Raw genomic sequence first — 19,706 nt, 5'->3', positions numbered from 1 at the left:
TGCGGCAAAACCGTGCCAGGGTTGCAATTTAGGCTCCGCCCCTGACTCCGCCCAGTTTTCTCCTTTTCTCTTTTTTCCCCGGAAATTTTTTTCTCCGGAATTTGCGGGGTCTGCCTATTTCGGAATGTGCGCCCCACTGTACTATGTTATGTTGGCATTTTCTGTGCCTTGAACACCTATAATTTTCCCGTTTTCTCTTCTTTATAGTCATTAATAACCTAGAAATGTTATTAGTACTAATTGACAACAAAATTTTCAGTTAACATCATGCTCAAATTTGTGGCATTCCTATCGATTTTCGCTGCGCTGGGCTCGTCAATCGAGCTAACCTTCGAACTTCCAGATAATGCGAATCAGTGTTTCTACGAGGATCTGAAAAAGGATGTCGACACCGTTTTCGAGTTCCAGGTTTGTCAAATCTGCGTTTTCGCTTCTCACCCAATTTTTATTCAGGTTGTAACTGGAGGACATTATGATGTAGATTTGATTATCGAAGATCCAAATGGAAAAGTTCTATACAAAGATACTAAAAAGCAATATGATAGCATCAACTTCAAAGCAGAAGTTGAAGGAACGTACAAAGCTTGCTTCTCAAATGAGTTCTCCACATTCTCCCACAAGATCGTGTACATGGATTGGCAGTTTGGAGACCAAAATGCGTTACACGCCGCTGTTACTCAAGGAGCTCATGCTATGACCCAATTAGAGAATTACGCCGTCGCTATCGGAGATAAATTGAGAACGGTAAGTGTTTTGAGCTTCTCCAATGCCTGTTTGTAAAAACATTTTTTCCGGGTGAACTACTCGACAGTTTTTCAAAACTTCAGTTCTACAAATAATTGGTCTTGAACGTTTTCCATATTTCCAGATTGATGATTATCAAACTCATCATCGTCTTCGAGAAGCCACTGGCCGTAAACGTGCAGAGGAGTTGAACGAGCGTGTTATGATCTGGTCCCTGGGACAATCAGCTGTTGTAGTCTTCATTGGAATCGGCCAAGTTTTCCTGCTCAAATCATTCTTCAATGACAAAAGAACTCGTTACTGATCAAAATTTATATTTCTGTAAAAAAGTCTCTTCAATATAATGGGTCCCTTCAGTTGTTTTTGCCCCCTTTCCCGTTTTCTTCATAGCATAAGAATATAATTTATTGATGATTGTTTTGTTAAAGTATAACCCGAAACAGCTTGAAGATCTTACAAGAAATTATTCAAGAATATCTCCGTTTAGGATAGACATATATTGCTCAAGTCTCCGGAGAAGGGCGTCGTTTTGGTTCAAGAGAGTTTGGATTCCATTGATGAGAGTTTTGCGTTTCTCGCGGTTACGCTTCGCCTGAAAACTATAGTTTTTTGTCGATCTAACGCTACGAAGCTTACTTGATTATCTGGAGTTGCATCCGTGATAATGTTCATACCGTCAAGCGTCTCCAGGTGCCGTTCTGCTTCTTCATTGAAAAATTTCACTTTCTTCTCTAGTTTCTTTCCCATCTCGACTTGCTTCGGTTTTTCTAAAAAGCCCCGTTCCAGATCGGCAACGTCCTTCAGATTGACATCATAAGTCTTCTGAAGGTTGCTGAGATTATGCTTCTCGTATTGCATGAGCATTTTGAAACCGGCGTCATCGGCCATTGCATTCTTTCCACCCATCACAATGATTTTATCGTTCTCTTTGAAGTTAATAGTGGACAATGAGACGTCCGCTTCGCCTTGGAGGAACTTTCCTGAACAATTTCCACAAAATTTGAAAAACAAAGTTCAAGAACTGACCTCTATGGAGCAGCTTCATTGTTTCTGCATCCACATCGTTGTCTGCTGCAATCCGCTCACGAAGTTGTCCAAGAGTGGAAATAGAGTTTTCTCCTTCAGATTCATCCAGGATATCGACTATTGTTTGTACGGAAGAGCACGAGACAACAAGTTTCATAGCTGAAAACTAGAACAATGATTAATAATAGTTCCAGGGAATAGAATAAGAATGAGGAAAGATAGAAAATAGCATGAGGAAGCGTTTCAGCAGCCGACAAAATGTAGTTCTCAAGAAAATTCGGTGAAGAGAGAAATCATCGGTTGTGTTTCATAGCCCGATATTCTAGAAATTTCTAGAAGAAGCTGGAAAAATCCAGAAGAGTCGAGATGATTCCTAAAAACAAACTTCGCGAGTAGTCACAAAGCTTCACACTAGGGCACATTTACACCTATTGCGAATTTCCAGGCCTCGTCGCGAGATGAAAACTTTGCTGTTTTCTCTAGATTGTTCATGTTTGTTGTTGGACGCTAAAAAGGACGGGCGGTGCGAGAAAAAGGTTTTTAAGGTCAACAGACTAAGAATTGTTCGTTTTTCAAAAGATAAGGAAACAGAAAACTAATCATGCTAGAGCGTATTTTGTTTTTAAGGCAAAAGTGGTTTCTTCCTGATTCTGATTCAGAAATACTGAAAAAAAATTCTTCCAAGTTTTGCATAAAAAAACAGAAAGTCTGCGCTGCGAGACCAATTACCGTATAATTCTTGCAATATCATAGTTGCGCCTTTAGAGCAAAAATACTGTACTTTCGAATTTTCCATTTTTTTCCGTCTTTGATTTTTCAATTTTTCTATCGACGTGTTGAGAGCTTGCATTCGTTCGTTGCATTTCTTCTGAAAATCAGAAAATCTCGAATTCAAATCCTCTCGAAACCATTTTGCATCATTTTCGGCCAAAATTCTCCTGCGTCTCTGCTGTTTTTCATCTTTCGCTCGCCTTTCCTTTTTCTCACTTTTTCTCTCGAGTAGAGCATAGAAGCCATTCTGATGTTTTCTCTGCATTTCCATACTTTTTTTTTGCGAGAAAGAGCCCATGAAAATCAGAGTCCTCAGTGATGCGAGAGATGACAGAGAGATACGTGATTAGAGACTTGTGTACGTGCGAAATATATCTTTAGAAAACATTTAGGTTTCCGTTGTGTTCAAGATTTTTGTTCGAGAAACAGGATTCTACCGGAAGAGACAGAGAAGACGAAAAAATGTTCGTAGCTCTGGGTGCTCAAATTTATCGACGATATTTAGGACGTGGTGAGGTTTTTCAACTAACGAGTATGTGATAAATAGCTTAGTCAATGATAAATGTTTACTGGTGTTTCCCAATTTTTTTCTTCAATGTTTTTCTTTGTTCATCTAATTTCACGAACCAATTCTGATCAATGAACAGGAATCATTGGTTTTTTGTCTTCTAAAATTTTACCCACATCATTGTTTTGCTACACTATTCTCTCACTAACAACTTGTATATATATTTTTCTTGTTTCTTCTTACTTCTTTTCAGTTTATTCAAGAAATATAGTTTATACTGATTTTTTCAGGGATGGCTATGGCAAACAACGGAAGCGTGGCTAACAAGGTGTGCCTGATTGTCATTGACGGATGGGGAATCTCAGAGGATCCATACGGAAACGCAATCCTCAACGCTCAAACTCCAGTGATGGATAAACTGTGTTCTGGTGGGGTTTTCCGGGTTAAGGCATATCAATAATGCGGTATTTCTTCAGGAAACTGGGCTCAAATTGAGGCTCACGGTCTCCACGTTGGTCTTCCAGAGGGATTGATGGGTAACTCTGAAGTTGGACACTTGAACATTGGAGCTGGTCGTGTCATCTACCAAGACATCGTTCGCATCAATCTTGCCGTCAAGAATAACCAATTAGTTGCAAATGAAAACTTGGTGGATGCTTGCAACCGTGCCAAGAATGGAAACGGACGTCTTCATTTGGCCGGACTCGTCTCTGATGGAGGTGTTCATTCACATATCGGTGAGAAACGCTGCAATAGTTCTACGTATTTAACTATCGATATTTTTTTCAGACCACATGTTCGCTTTAATCAAGGCAATCAAGGAGCTCGGTGTTCCAGAGCTCTATCTTCACTTTTACGGAGATGGACGTGATACATCTCCAAACAGTGGAATTGGATTCCTTCAACAGACTCTTGATTTCTTGGAGAAGGATGTTGGGTAAGGGTACTGTGCATAATTCAAATAATTTATTGTAATTCAGATACGGAAAGCTCGCCACGGTTGTCGGACGCTACTATGCTATGGACCGTGATAAGAGATGGGAGCGTATCAACGTTGCTTATGAAGCAATGATTGGTGGTGTTGGAGAGAATTCTGATGAGGCTGGAGTAGGTTTGATGGGGCAAAAGCTTGTACAACTTATATTCATTTCAGGTTGTTGAAGTTGTGCGTAAGCGTTATGCAGCCGATGAAACCGACGAGTTCTTGAAGCCAATTATCCTTCAAGGCGAAAAAGGACGTGTTCAAAATGACGATACACTTGTTTTCTTTGACTACCGTGCTGATCGTATGCGCGAGATCTCTGAGGTGAGCTCATACTAGTTCGCGGCTCTCAATAAACCTTCCATTATTCAGGTCATGGGAATGGAACGCTACAAAGATTGCAACTCGAAACTCACTCATCCATCCAATGTCCAAGTCTACGGAATGACCCAATACAAAGCCGAATTCCCATTCAAGTCGTTGTTCCCACCAGCATCTAATAAGAATGTGTTGGCTGAGTGGCTCGCTGAGCAAAAGGTTTCACAATTCCATTGTGCTGAAACTGAGAAATACGCCCATGTCACATTCTTCTTCAATGGTGGATTGGAGAAACAATTCGAAGGAGAAGAACGTTGCTTGGTTCCAAGTCCAAAAGTGGCCACTTATGACCTTCAACCTGAAATGTCGGCTGCTGGAGTCGCTGACAAAATGGTTGAGCAAATTGAAGCTGGAACTCATCCATTCATTATGTGCAACTTTGCTCCACCAGATATGGTTGGACACACTGGAGTCTACGAGGCTGCTGTCAAAGCTTGCGAAGCCACTGATGTTGCTATTGGAAGAATCTACGAGGCTACTCAGAAGTACGGATACTCTCTGATGGTCACTGCTGATCACGGAAATGCCGAGAAGATGAAGGCACCAGATGGTGGAAAGCACACTGCTCACACCTGTTACCGTGTTCCGTTGACGTTGAGTCATCCGGGATTCAAGTTTGTTGATGTGAGTTTTACTACTTCTTTGAATAGTCAACTTATCTATTTTACAGCCAGCCGACCGTCACCCAGCCCTGTGCGATGTTGCTCCAACTGTTCTCGCGATTATGGGACTTCCACAACCCGCTGAAATGACCGGTGCTTCTATTGTTCAAAAGATCTGAATTGATAATCATTTTCTATGAATCTTGCTTCTTATTCCTTTCCCATTTTCCCGTATTTCCTGCTAACTAACTTCCCCGTTGTAGTCGAAAAAAATTCCAGTGATTTTACACCAATTCAGATGTATTTACTATTAGATATATAATTCTTGTGAATATAAATTTTATTGAATAGTACTGCTTCTTCCGGTGCATTGATAAGAAAGGTACCCTGGTCGGTGACTCACACACTATTTATTATTTGCTTATTTTTTTTGTGCTCGTTTGTTCGAGAAACCCCTCCCCTATAGACAGTTGCTCATCCCCGTTTCGTTTCGAAGGGTCAATTGAGGTGACATGTGGCCAGTAGACACACTCGCTGAGCAACATCTGCAGTGCACACTGACAAGATAGATTCGATCGGATTTTTACTTTCGAAAAAAGTCGGATATCGATGGGGTTTCTTTTTCTCTCAGTTTCCCCTAATGTTTCAGTATCTTATCACTTTTTCTAGTGCTCTGTGTCCGAGTGTGTCTCTTCCATTTTTTTCATGATCGTTTCTCGAATTTCCCGAAGAGAAAAATGTTGCAATTCCGTCGCTGCTATCGCACTTTTCTCTCTCCCATTCCGTTTTTCCCGGTCGAGAATTCTCCAGAAACATTCAAAATCAATTGATTGACGTGTGTGACTGTAGCCTAGATACGTGGTTTTGGGTCCATTGAGTTTCTAGTTTTCAATTTATTACTGGAAAAAATTACGAAGTTTTCTAATTGTTTCCCTTTGATTTTTTTTTCACTTTTTTGTTGTTGCTTCAAAAGCTTTTTTGTGTCGCAAAAACGATTTTTTTTTCAGAATCTCAAGTAGCCGTTTTTCAACTGCACACTTCTTCGTTTCCCACGTGGCCGCGACGACTCTCTTCTCAGAAGAGGAAGGTAGGTATTTCTATTCCCAATCATCACAAACAACATAAACAACGAATCTTCTTGTTCTTCTTCTTCTTCTGACGTTGTTGCTCATCTAAATGATCACGTCATTCTCTTTATTTTCATCCCACTCCTTTTTATATTTCTCCGATAGAGCTCTTTTCTCTATCTCTTCTTGTCCCATTTCTGGCATGTCTGTTTATGGAAAGAGCCATTTTTTTTCTGCCGACTCCGCGTTCTCTGCCCACTCTCTTCAGTATTCAAGAGTATTTTCCCGTTTTCAGGGTTCTTTTTCACTGTTGCTTCTTCTTTTTCTTCTCTTCTGCATTCGTTTCCGCCCACATTCGGAAAGAGCCCTTCACATTCATTTTAGTTTCAGCATGCTTTCGGTTTTTGAAATCGATTTCAGCGTTTTTTTTCTAGTGAAAAAAAACTCGGAGCTGTGGAAGAGGAATATCGGCGGCCATGGCCAATGGTCCCGTTACGACATCTACAGTAACCTGAAAATAGTTTTATTTTCCGAGTTTATTTTCTCGTTTTTTACTGTTTTTCCGAACAAGTCGGAGAATAAAAGCTTTTGATAGTAAAAAAATTATCTCAAAAAACGAAATTTGGAAAATAAAACCGTAAAATAAAAATTTTTTGAAAGTTACTTTAGTTTTCGTTGTGGAACCTTTGTGCACCAGAAAATAGTATATTTAATGGTTTTTGATCAATATTAATCCCCCTCAAAAACACAAATTCTTACCCTTGTATTAAGTCGCGATTTTCAAATTTAGGAAGATGCGCATTTTTGAAAACCGGTTTCTTCTTCTTCTCGTAACCCGACTTGTTATTCTATTCGCTTTCTGCACACTGAATTCTCCTTAAACCATCCTATATCATTTGCTTCCCTTTCCCGTCATCGTCATCTCTCCCGCATAGCATAACAAGATCTCACTTGCGGAGATCTCCCGTTAGTGTTTCTTAACTTGAAAATAATACAAACGATTTTACCGAACAAGGAAGTTTGTATAGAAGAAGAAATAGGGAAAGGAGAAAAACTTTCTTTTCATGTTCCTAGTCATACGCAGATGAGGAGAAGAGGAATAATGACCAGAAAGCAGAGGAGGACAAGGCAGAAATGTGTGGACGGATGCGACGAGATTATAATTGATACGGTTTCGAAGATGAAGTGTCAGAAAAAAGAGAGAAAAGCCCGGTTCGTTTGAGGATGAAGAACATAATAGGATTGAGAGAAGAGAAGAAAAGTTCAGAATCCCAGAGTTGATAATAAGCTATAAAATAAGTTCCGTTCTTTAGAAAAAAAATAATCCTTGAACAAGAAACCCCTTTCTTTCTATTTTCATTGGAACAAAATGTCAGTAACAGCATTACAACTATGTCAGACCAGGATAAAGCCGACTACAGCTGATGCTCATTGGGCAACGCTTTTTTGTTTTTCAGAAAAACATAGATGGATTCATCTTGTTTGTTAACCAAATGAAACCAGAATCAAAACTTTCGAGTTTCTAGTTCTTTTTTTTTATAATTTCAGCTTTCCTAACATACCGTAAAACCCGTAATAGATGGGCTCCCACACTGTCAAATTTGAGCTAGATTATATCGGTCCCTATAAAAGATATGAAAAATCTGCCAACAGATAATATGATAAATATTTTATCAGTAGACAATTTTTCGATATCTTTGGCAGGAATCAAGAAAAATTGGCTCAAAGTTGTAAGTTAGGGATCCCTTCTATTACAGGTTTTAAGGTATCCATTCTGGCCGTATACTTGTAAAAACGGTAGGGCTTTTTCCTCATTTGTCAATCTCTTGTCACTAGTTTACATAATTGCATCCACACTATCTGCCACTCATTTCTTTCTCTCCGGCTTCACATTTCCATTTGGTTTTCCCATTTGCAAGTGTCCCGTCTTCTTCAGAACTAGTGTCACTTCTTCTGTTTATCCCCTCATCCCCCCGTTCTTTTTCTTTCACTTTTTCTTTCCTTCCTCTCGACAATTTGTTCTGGATAATGAGAGAGAGAGAGAGAGAGGAAAGAAAAAAAAACCAAAATGGCTAGTTTTCTTTCTCAATCCTCTGGGATACTGTAGGCTTTTTTTTAGTTTTCCCATCCTTTCCGTTTCCATCTTTTTATCATCCCTTTTCAATATAAAATATTTATTTTTCCGTCGTTCTCTCCCTTTCATTTTTATAGCTCTTTTCCCTGTTTTCTCTCCTATTCCCCCCTTTAGTATACATCTACAACTACGATTTCTAGACTTCTTTTGTGGGTTGTTTATTATTCAAAATGAATAGTACAATGAGCATGATCCATAATATTGACACCAGATAGAAATATTTTGTAGATAACTGAGAAATAATATTCACTTTGTATCTACTATTGTATAATGTAAATTTTCGGAATCAAATCGAAACATTACTCTCGATATCCCTGTTTAAATATCGCCCACACTTCCATTTCCGCAAACCGACATAGTACCTCCATTCACCTGGCTCCTATGATTCATTTGGGCTCGTCTTTCATGAATGTATGATACAAGTGTAATTTACGCATTCAGTTTTTTTGCCTGTTCGTCCGGCTAGGAGTGGTTGACCATCGCGCAGAAGAAAGTACCCTTGCAGTGCGACGAACACAGTCATAATCTGGTTTTGTAGAGGTTTTATGTTGTTGGCTGAAGAGAATTGTTGGACAAAATCCCTCTGAATCGAACTGGTGTTACTTGAATTGGATCTTAATCTTTAATGATGTTTTCATTTCATTTTTAGCTGATAAGGTTTTTCAAAACCCCTAGGCATAATACTTGACTTGTGTTGACAATTTACCGTGAACGCTCAATACAAAGACCACCCCTTACTTGAAATTTGAGCTCAATTATCTCAATTTCTATGGAGGATATCGAAAATGTGTCAACTAATATAATGTTGGGGATATTAAGACAAACATTCTATCAGTGGACAGGTTTTCGATATCTCTTATAGAAATTGAAATAAATGAGCTTGTAGTGCAAGTATAGGTACATCTCATTTTGGCCAATTATATCTGAATTTCCATTTCTCTGTTTCATAAAAATTTAATGTATTTGCGCGATCTGTTTGAGGGGGGATTAACACTTATACCCGGATAAAAGGTTTACCTATTAATAGGACTATTCGGCATGCCATCCACCTTAAAAAGAAAGATAGAGGTGGCGCAATAACCTTTCCGATTCGATCTTTCCAAAAGAAAAATGATGGAGTTTATCTCTTTCTGACGGACGTCATCTCCCATTTCCTGCTGAGTAATTGGAGGCGGCAAGTACCCTCTAAACCCAATTGGAGATTGAAATTGACCATGGAACGGGATAATTGAAGTAGGCGTGTTTTGAGAGTATCGATATGAGAAATAGAGAATCTGGAGCTGGAATTTCCGATTTTTTGAAGGACCTATTTTTTTTTTCTAAACTTTAATCGCCCGGATTAATCTAAATCCCCCTCTTTTCATCGTTTCAAAAGTCGAGAAGATGCCCTTCGAAGTCCTTGAAATCTTTTTTATTTTATTCCATTGGTCCTTGTAGAACCTCTTCCCACTTTTTTTGATTCATCAAGGTCTTCTTCTTCTCGCTGGGGGGTACTTTACTACCGAACGGTTACGTGCACATTCATTCACATCCGATACTTGCTGGTCCCCTTACCATTGTAAATATACCATTTTTTCTGCGCTTCTCATACCTACGCGGACTCTACGTACTGTCTCAATGGTTGACCTAGTGTGTGAGATGATCCCGAATGAAAGATCTCTCTTGCGCTGACCGAGAGAAAGAGGCAAGAATAGGCGCCCCCCCCCTCCGACACTTCCTTTAGTTAAAGGAAGGTTGACTCTCTTTTCTCTCATGTTTGCCTCTTTCGGAATGTCTCTCTGGGCGACCTGACCATCGAGACGATTCACGGATCGCACCTCGATTCTCGAACAATTCTCGAACAAATGATGTTTTCGAAAATGCGAAGGCGTTCGTTTTTAGGCATGCCTACTTTCGAGTAAGCTACTGACGGTAGCCTACCGTAATCCATTTTCCATCTCGCTTTTGTATATATCGAATTCAGAGCACTACCACAGGTTGTCTACCAGTATACACTGTGAATGTCTTCATACCATTTTATTAAAGGATATCAAAAGTTTTGATAATCTTCTGATTTTTGATCACTGCCTCTTCTGAAAATATGAGCTTCCTTGTCTATCTCAACACTCCATTTGAAGCTTCTTCGTCCTTTTATTATCTCTTCGAAATTCACTGTTTCGTCGAAATGCCTATCCGGTTCTAGATTATGAAGTCATCGTTGTCTCTCCCTCATCTTCAAATTCGTTATTCAATTACACTTCCGCAGTCCCCCGTTCCCTCAAAATTCCTTCATTTTTTTTCATAAGGAGAAGCTTCTGTCCTCTGCGCCCACCCACCCACTTTGTCCTTCACAAAACAAATGATGTTGACGTTGAAAATTGTGTCATAATAAAAGCTGAGGGCTCGCGTCGTCGTCGTTTTTGAAACAACTGATAAGGCTCTGTCAGCGCCTGTTTGTACTATGAAAAAGTGTTTCAGGCAATCGTCAATTTCTGTTCTTATTCTCTTATCACAGAAACAATCGGGGTTTTGAATAATGATGGGAGTGAAAGAAAGGAGTACGTAATTTATAAATGATAGGCATTTATGGCATGGAAGGTCTACTTGTTTTCCTTCGTTTTCAGCTCAAATTTTATTACGGATTTCTAATACAGTTATGATATGAGAAAGTACTGTAAGCATTTTTTTTTGGATAAAAATCTCTTGAAATTTCATTTTCTTTGAAATCTGTTAATAATATTAATAGCTCTGATAGAGGTATAAGGTCAGTTTTTAACTGTTGTCTTGATACATGTGGATGGCCGGGCCGGGCCGGCCCGCTTGCCTCAAAACCCTCAGCCCGGCCCGGCCCGCTCGGCCCGCCTAGGACAACTTTTCGAAAATGTTACTTTTCAAATGTGCCAATACATTTTTTATAGCACAAATATTAATTCAAATGGCCATCTTTTCCACAAGTATGGTTGTCTTCCTGAAACAGGAGTCCTGATCTTATCGAACTTCCCCTTTCGCTCCTCCCTAAACTCTAGAACCTTCTTTCCTTTCTCTTCAAAGTTTCCATGGTTGTACAAATTGTCGCCTATACTTCAATATCAATTAAAGATAGTGCACACTGATATAGAATTCTACCTAATTTTTTGTCTTGCGTTTCGAATCATGTGAAGAACAAGAGTTCTTCAATTTTCACGCTCCCCACGGTAGAAGAGATAAGGTCAAATTTCATATAAATACCATCGTTTTTTCTACTATTCTTCTTCCTGATATGTAGGTCACTACGCCCACCGGGATACATCATGATCGTCAGTGCGAGATATAGATGTGGTACCTCTCGAAGAGAATAACTCACGAACTGGTTTTTTTCTGTTTTTTGTACATTTTTTACTAGTTGAATTTGGGCAGAAGGAGATTCGGAACATGTGTGTTTGCGTTCCACAAGAATTTGCACTTTCCCATCTGGACCCGAAAATTTTCACAAAGTTTTTTTGTTCCTTCCCATTCCTCCCTATCCGTTCAAATCTAGTGACCTCTGTGAGATCTGATAGGTAAACTAACCACTCTCTCGGCCCCTACTAGTTTATCGTTTAGCAAACAGTAAGCTGGTGTCGGCTCTCGCACGGTGCTCTTTTTGTCGTCTAAAGGACTTTTGACATTTCACGTCACTCTCTCTTTCATTTGGCCATTGCATAGCGGTTTTTGTCAGCTGATGATCCTAGTTGAAAACTTATAAAGTATCAGAAATCATCCTAGGATTATGCAGATTTTGTTGTTTTGGAAAAAACCAAACCAAACAAATGTTTTCTATGTTGTTTTCAGTATGCACCTAGTTTTTCCCCCTATCTGTTCAATATCTTTCCCACGCCTTCCCAGTTTTGTTTTACGATTATCCTTTTGTTGATCCACAATACATTTATCGCCTCTTCCCGCTGACCACTATTCCATTAGAAGATAACGATCTTCTAGGTAGAAGAGATTGTGATGGACGAATACAATTGCGCTCAGTTCGTTCTTACTCCAAAGACAGATAGACAACTCTGTTTTTATCTGCTAGTTTCTATTGAATTTTCAGAATACTTGATATTTTTTCTTTTTCTATTAACCCTCATATATTTTTATGGATGCTTTATATACCCCTCTTGGGCACTTGTGTGCCATCCATATGCTCCAATTTCTCCTCAAAATCCTATTCATCCTTTTTAACAGTTTCCCATCCCTCTGCGCTTCTTCTTCTCTATGCTGTTTCCCGCCTTCTTTTTCAATTCAGCGAGCATTTACATAGACAGCTAGAGAAGACACAGAAATAACATGTCCGTTCAAGAGACCCCAGCTGGCGCAAGACATCGCTGCGAAGGCAGTTTGTCGACGTGTCCTAGGGCCTAGTTGGCGAACCGTTGTGAAATCGCGCTTCAGACCCAGAAAAAGTCTTCTTGTTCATATCAAAAACGATTGTCTAAGAACCCAGACTCATTAGGGTTTTCCTCATATTCGCCACTTCTCTGATTGGCCTATCTAGTACCCTCTGAATCTAATTTTCCAGAGGGTACACACACTTCCACGTTTGGCCACGTGTCGTCTTCCATAGAAGAAATGGATCCGGAATTCGAGCTCGATGGTATTGGACCATCAGAAACTCTGATGATGTTGGCCGGAAACATTCAACCTCATAATGGCCACGAAGAAAATTCTGCATGGATGGACGATCAATCATTTTTTGACTTTAATGATCCAGCATTTTTTGAAAAGAACTGTAAGTTTCAAATTTCAGTGTTCAAGAAAATAAAATATACTTTTTAGTCGACAGCACGGACCCAGACAAGTTTACTGATGACCTTCTCGACAAACTTGACGCAATGGGTGAAGACAATTTTGGATTAATGGATGATAACAACTCGGACTCGATGAATGAGCACTGCTACAGTTTATCACCACCAGACTCTGGATCTCTTCCAATCTCTCCAGCAAGCACATCTCCCTCATCTTATCATTCTTCCGGCGGTGAAGATAATATGGATAACTACTCGCAACTTGACATCCTTCAACGGGCTGAAAACGAAATTTTCGAGGTTAAAGAGGAAGACTACGAAATTTGCAGTGTGAGTTTTTTTTTGGAAAGGAGAGCTTCTGCCTTGTTATTTCTTCTATGTATTAAGTTACATCACATTTCTAAGCAGAGGCCAAACAGGCAGTGTTTAGGATTTTCTCTCTGTTTATGCTTAGGATTTATAAACAATGTGATGGTTGTGGGTAGAAAAAAGACCCATAGCTTGTTGTGGAACTATTAAACTAAACATTATCATAAGAAGATAAAGATTTCGGTTACTGTAGTTTTCAATTAATTAATTATTCTATTTTTTTTAGAGTGGACCACTGATTGCATACACAAATACCAGTAATGCCTCAGTGAATACTCAGCATTACCAACAGCAAAAGAGACCGAATCAAGCGAGCTATCAACCACATCAAAACTCAAATGGGCTTGTTCGATTCAGTGAGTTGTTTTTAGAGTCTATTGAAATGAATACCTCTTGAAACCGGAGCATATCTATTTTCTTCTCTCCATTGGATTTTAATAGCTGATTCTCTTGCAACAAAAACGGACATCAAATTCAATGTTTGATGATCGTTGTTTCGGGAGAAAAGAGTTCCAAATTTGAAAGCATTTATTTCCTTTTCTTTCCCCCATGTTTGTACAAACCCTCTCTTTTCCGTCCACCACTAGCAAGCACACAATCAAAAGGCGCGAATTGAACGGACGGACAAAATCGGCCCGGCCGGTGGTGTTTTCTGTTTCTCTCCCTCTCGGTTTCTCTTTTTGTATGCGTGTGTGGGTGTTTGCACAGTTGGGAACGGACACAGGATCGACGATGATGAAAAAGTAGAATCGGCGAGAAAGAGAGAATCGATTTTAATTTAATTTTGACACAGCGGTGAAATTGAAAAAGGGAATTGTATGAGAACAAAAAAAAACACAAAAAGGGGGTGTCTAGATCATGAGATACTGTATCCAACTCGAGATTTTTGAAAATTCTGAAACTAAAACGTTCATCGATCATCGGGGCTTTATCAGGAACGTCAAATCATTTCTTTATCGATTCCTTTTAACCCAATAAACTCTGTACATCGCACGTAACATAGTTGATCCTCCTATCTCATCCATTTATTGCGTCTAGGCGACTTTGCGATTGAAATGATGATAGAGGCTGGTACCAACTTGTACCCATCAGCATGTACAAGACATGAAAAATTGAAGGGGTGAAATTAGTACTTGCAGGGATTCAAAAGTGGATTGTGAAAATACTAATTTTAGTTTCAGAGCCTGGTCAACAACGAGTGCTCAATCCAGCTAGTATGTCTCTCAACGCATCCTCCTCATCGTACATTCCATCTACACCGTCGTCAACGTCATTATCGTCTGGATTCGTAAAACCATCAACAGGTCGCAAATATCCACAGCTGACACTGACAGAAGAAGAGAAACGATTGTGCAAGAAGGAGGGAATCTTGTTACCAGAATCCTATCCACTCACGAAAGCCGAAGAACGAGACCTGAAACGTATTCGCAGGAAGATTCGAAACAAGCGCAGTGCACAGACAAGCCGCAAAAGGAAACAGGTGAGTTCATTTCAATGATGATCATGATGATGACCTTTTTACTGTTTTCCTAGCGGGGATGTTGACCTAGTGCCAGGTGGTGGCAACCTTACAGTGAGCACATTTTTTGTTTGTGAGAGAAAAAATGAGACACTAAGTTTTTCGGGTCTGTGGCAAATATTTATATCCGGATGAGAAAGTACATTGGAAAACTAGTTGCGATAGATGAAGTTTGGCATGAGATTACTGTAGTTTGGCGTCTTTTAGGTTACAAAGTGCATTTCTTTTTCCTTCCATTTGGTATTGTCACTTCTGTGACAGAATACTTCCAGAAACTGTCAATCTTGTATTAATAGTATGCTTAGTGTCTGGCAAATGTCAATTGAATCTTCGATCATCTTCTTCTTCTCGTACAACCTAAAGTTTTTCAAATTTAGGGCAACACAATAGTCACCTCATTTGTTATTGTTCACATCAACAACATATACTGTGAAAACATGTGTTTTTCGTGTCGTCAGCTGACCGCATTCGTTCTTCTCTCAACCTCTTAGGACGCCATCCTTCTTTTTTTTCAAAATAGGCCATGGACATTGGGTCGGGAAGAGAAGAGCGTGAGAAGCCCGAAGACCTTGAAATGAGAAGAGAATTCTTCGGGATTGACCTCTCCTCTTTTTCTCATAGACAGGGGATATCTGGATCAATAGTTGATTGGGACAATGATCACAGCGGTTTCTCTCATCGGAACTCTGTCTTACAAAGGGGCTATTGGAGTAGATGTAGATGAGATAAAATCTGAATGAGGCATTCTGAGCGGGAAAGGGGAATAAAGACGATGTCAGAATAAGTGAGGTCATTATCATCAATCATCCTAATTATGGGGTTTTTGAAACTAATAATTATTTATTACAGGACTACATTGAACAACTTGAAGACCGAGTATCGGAATCGACAAAAGAAAATCAAGCACTGAAACAACAAATCCAACAACTAACCAGTGAAAAACAATCAGCGCTCTCTCAGATCAAGAAGCTCCAGGCACAACTATATCAATGCACAAAGAGAAGCACTCAGGCTGGAACATGTTTGGCTGTTATTATGCTTTCGGCGTGCCTTCTTGTTGCACCACAACTCAATCCATTGGCACACCAAGATGCTCAAAACGCCATCGAATGCATTGATGAGGCTTGTCAGCCAACAGTTACATCTCCGAATTCTCCAAATTCGGAACAACAAACTGTTGTCGCCGTTCCATCGGCCGTTGTTCCATCTGCTGGACCAGTTATGGTCCCATCGAACGTCAACCGACAAATGACTAGAAACTCCGTGACAAACCACAATCACAATAGCAGCAACCATAACAAATATCAATCTTCTGGGAACCTGAGCCACTACCACATAGCACTGGATAATTCGAATCATCCTCCGCCAACGTTACAACCACAGCAACACTATCAACAACAACATCCACCTTCGATGTATCGTCGTAGCGACGAGACGATATCGATGGCGATGGCCAAGATCGGAGGGCGTAAGCCTTCTTCGACCTCGTCGTCATCGGCTTCGTCAGTCTCGTCGTCGACGTCTTCATCGTCGGCAACGTCGCCCATCTACCGTACTTCTCGTACGCTAGGAGCTTTTGAAGACCAATGTGATGCTGCCTCGGATAACACAAATTGTGCCAATATGCCACCATTGGTTCCAATGAAGATGGCTGGGCAGCCGTTGAAGAGAAAGATTGTCACGATGTCGGCTCAACCAAGAGTCGCCTACAGAGCGGTTCCAGCCTCTGTTGTGAACAATGGACAGTCTCAATTTTACAAAACGCAACAGCCACAACAGCCGAAAATGCAATTTGTGACTATGGATAGGCCAATCAAGTATGAAGTGGTAAGTTTTTTTTCATTGGAAATCCTACTGTAACACACACACCACACTCCTCAGTTTCCATTACACCATTCCAAATCTTAATTTCAGTTTCAGCTAAGCGACTACGTCAAAGTCGAAGACGAAACTTCTTCTCTTCGTCTTCCAAGCTCGTGGTCCACATCTGCTCCACGTCTTCAACCCCAAGTCAATGTTTCTACTTCCCGTAACATGCGTCCTCTGACCGTTGCTACTCCAATTCATCATTTCCAACCAACACCAGCAAAGAAAGTCAAGACCCAAATGTTTTAAAACTATAATGAGCTCCTGAAAATTATGAAAATTATCTATATCCCCCAATCCCTCTCTCATGATCCTCTCGGTCCCTCCAAGACCCGGTAATTCGAATCAAACAAAAAATAATAATCAGTAGTTTTTCTCCTGTTTTCCGTTTGCCCCCCTGATTTTGCACTAGAGTTGACCTCTGCCATCTATCTTCCCTGTTTTTTCATTGTTAACCAAAAATGTATTTATTCCAGATCAACATATAATTTATCGTATAGAGCTCTATATACTTCTAAGTCTATTGCCTCCTTGTCACAAATTTCTTCCAAAATAGTCGTCGCCCATCTGAGATATCCAAAACATAAAGAATCTAATCATCATTTTCCTTTCCAATCTATTTATCCCATTTCCCGGAAAAAGTTTCCAGAATTTTCCATGTTAACCCGGGTTCACACTGTCCTTTTCTTTTGCTCTTTTAATTTTTTGGAGTTTTCCCTCCATTTCTTTCTTGATTGTTGAGTTTTACCCCTTTTCTTGTTTTCATTTCCTTTCCCATCTATTTTTCTCGTTCATATTTCATAACCTCCCCGAAGTCAATCACTTTTCTCTCCGATTCTCCTTCTTTTTTCCCCATTTTCCAATCAAAAATTCTATTCCCCACCACGATCAAAAAGTATTGAAATATTGCAATATTTAGTCCGTTTCTTTGTTCTAAAGACATCTTTCATTTTAACCAATCAGAGATTTGAAGCACCCTGAATAAACCCTTTTTTGCTGTTGGTGTTTACTCTCTTCACATTTTTCAGATATCTAAATATCGAGTTCATCATGACAATCATGATTTTCCAACGTAACCTGTTTTTCTCACAATGAGAAGGCAGTGCAGCCAACTCACTGGTGTTAGGCTCTAACAGTTGGAGCTAGGAATTCAGTTCCAATTGTGAAGATGATCTGGTGTCAATTGATCATAATTCTCCATCTAATTGCTCCGATTGAAAGCAAAAAATTGACAGAGGAAGAGAACGAAAAACGTCTAGAGCAGTGTGGTGTGACAACGAAATGTAGGCAAAAAGTCAACTCAAAAATTAGGATCCTCGTTTGAATTCAGCAAAAATATTCAACGGAGGAATAGTTAGTGATGATCAAGCACCATGGGCGGTGGTTGTTAGAGTGGCCAAATCCGATGGAACAGGAACGATATGTTCTGGAACTTTGATATCGCCTCGTCACATTCTGTCGGCTACTCATTGCTTGGCAAATCATTCTGATGTTCAGTGGATAAAAACATACGTGGGGTTCAAATTCGACCGAGAAGATTGTCCGGAAAATGAGTGAGTTCGGTGGTTAGAGAATTTGAATTATTGGACAAGCGGATGTTTTCAAGAATGGTTTAGGTGTTTTTAACAAAAAATAGGCTGTATCTGAAGAGTTTTCTTAAATTGAAAACTTTTCGAAAAATTAAAAAAAAATTGATGGTTCCGAAAAATGACTGAAAATACCTAATCTTAACCAGAAATACGGACCCGTTTTTTGACAACATCTTTGGTCCGTTTTTAACCGTTTTCTGGACTGCCAAAGAATCGTTTTCCTATTCGACTCAAAAACAGAATAGATACGAAGTGCCGTTTAATGGCCCTTTCCAGTCCGGTATTGGTCGGTTTTTTGACAGTTGTTGTTTTTGGTCTATTTTCAGGTTCCTTTATGTCTGTTTTTGATCCGTTCGACTGGTCTTAAACGATCCAAAAACCGATCAAAAACAAACCAAAAACGACGGGCCGTGTTTTATCAGTTTTTTGGACCGTTTCGAGTTGTTTTCAATCTTTGTTTGGCCCAAAAGAAATAAAACTCGGATTGGTTTGTTTTTGGTCTGTTTTTGGCCCGTTTTAAATCCGTTTCGAATGGTTTTTGGCTCATGTTTTGATCTGTTAACTGGTTTTTAATATTTAATTTTGAAAAATAATATCACGTTATAATTGCAGACACATAATCGTTCCTGAAGTTAAAGCCAGTAAAGTTTTTGTTCAGGACAGAAAGGGAAATGATATTGGCCGAGCAAAATTTGTAAGTTTTAATTTCTACTCTTCCTAGACCGATAATGTTTCTTTTTAGCTGTACCTACTCAATTTTTGTCGCATACTTACTAAGGATGCTTTTCAAATTCAATCTCCGGATGATGTAATGATTATTGAGTTGTCAGAAGACTTTGAGTATACTTCAGAAGTGAAACCAGCTTGTGTATCTAGTAAATTAATTTCAGTAAAGATATTCTGCTTATGAAAATTTTTTCAGATAGCGTAGAAGATTACAAAGGGGGAGCAATAGCCAGACTTTTTGGTTTTGGAGACAATCGTAAATTTTCAGTTTTGTGATTTCTTGATTCAAACTTTTTTCAGCTCCTAAAGATAAGCCATCAACTCCCGACAATCAAAAGCCACCGAAGCCACCATTGCGATCCGAAGAACTCGATGTTAGGTTAATGAATTTTTATCCATTGAATTCAAAAGTTTCAGATTCTGAAAGTCAACGTTGAGGGGACTCTGAATCGTATTGATCCCAGGTTGTTCAAAGCCAGAAGTCGCAATAAGAATAGTATCATGTGTCCGGTGAGCCAAACAATTTCAAAGGATTTTCAGCAATGATTAATTATAAGTGATGTTAAGGGAGACTCGGGAGGTGGCGCAATTCGTATAATTGGTGGTAGAAATACAGTTGTGGGAGTGGCTATGCAAAGTATAAATACTTCATATACTCACGTGGGTTCAGGCGAGGGGGTCAGAAAGCG

General features: G+C 39.6%; 5 protein-coding genes across 5 annotated transcripts in view; 4 read left to right on the top strand and 1 right to left on the bottom strand.

Moving 5' to 3' along the window:
• Positions 1–267: 267 nt before the first annotated feature.
• Positions 268–1,048, top strand: CBG12656 (the record flags this gene model as incomplete). Its single annotated transcript, XM_002640110.1, has 3 exons — positions 268–408; positions 454–744; positions 869–1,048. The coding sequence occupies 3 exons, from the start codon at positions 268–270 to the stop codon at positions 1,046–1,048; spliced, it is 612 nt and encodes a 203-aa protein (XP_002640156.1).
• A 159-nt stretch (positions 1,049–1,207) lies between these two features.
• On the bottom strand, positions 1,208–1,927 carry Cbr-bag-1 (the record flags this gene model as incomplete). Its single annotated transcript, XM_002640109.1, has 3 exons — positions 1,208–1,336; positions 1,381–1,724; positions 1,771–1,927. The coding sequence occupies 3 exons, from the start codon at positions 1,925–1,927 to the stop codon at positions 1,208–1,210; spliced, it is 630 nt and encodes a 209-aa protein (XP_002640155.1).
• A 1,414-nt stretch (positions 1,928–3,341) lies between these two features.
• Positions 3,342–5,190, top strand: CBG12654 (the record flags this gene model as incomplete). Its single annotated transcript, XM_002640108.2, has 7 exons — positions 3,342–3,477; positions 3,526–3,786; positions 3,839–3,986; positions 4,030–4,156; positions 4,203–4,355; positions 4,404–5,033; positions 5,080–5,190. 7 exons carry the CDS (start codon positions 3,342–3,344, stop codon positions 5,188–5,190), a joined length of 1,566 nt encoding a protein of 521 aa, XP_002640154.2.
• Positions 5,191–12,772: 7,582 nt separating this feature from the next.
• Cbr-let-607 lies at positions 12,773–16,951 on the top strand (the record flags this gene model as incomplete). The annotated part of the gene is made up of 6 exons (XM_002640107.1): positions 12,773–12,932; positions 12,980–13,278; positions 13,544–13,673; positions 14,499–14,797; positions 15,686–16,663; positions 16,757–16,951. The coding sequence occupies 6 exons, from the start codon at positions 12,773–12,775 to the stop codon at positions 16,949–16,951; spliced, it is 2,061 nt and encodes a 686-aa protein (XP_002640153.1).
• Positions 16,952–17,870: 919 nt separating this feature from the next.
• Positions 17,871–19,706, top strand: part of Cbr-try-6 — a gene marked incomplete at both ends in the record, with an annotated part of 4,075 nt that continues 2,239 nt past the window's right edge. The window contains 8 exons of the mRNA XM_045240541.1: positions 17,871–17,985; positions 18,033–18,255; positions 18,904–18,985; positions 19,034–19,166; positions 19,214–19,273; positions 19,318–19,391; positions 19,435–19,527; positions 19,585–19,654. Coding sequence (XP_045094932.1) covers positions 17,871–17,985; positions 18,033–18,255; positions 18,904–18,985; positions 19,034–19,166; positions 19,214–19,273; positions 19,318–19,391; positions 19,435–19,527; positions 19,585–19,654 — 850 coding nt within the window. The remainder of the gene's footprint in view (positions 17,986–18,032; positions 18,256–18,903; positions 18,986–19,033; positions 19,167–19,213; positions 19,274–19,317; positions 19,392–19,434; positions 19,528–19,584; positions 19,655–19,706) is intronic.

The sequence above is a fragment of the Caenorhabditis briggsae genome, assembly GCF_000004555.2.
Source record: "Caenorhabditis briggsae complete genome, chrI, whole genome shotgun sequence".
Classification (NCBI taxonomy): Eukaryota; Metazoa; Nematoda; class Chromadorea; order Rhabditida; family Rhabditidae; genus Caenorhabditis; species Caenorhabditis briggsae.
Note: the sequence above shows the minus strand (reverse complement) of the source record. Positions and strands in the feature narration are given on the sequence as shown.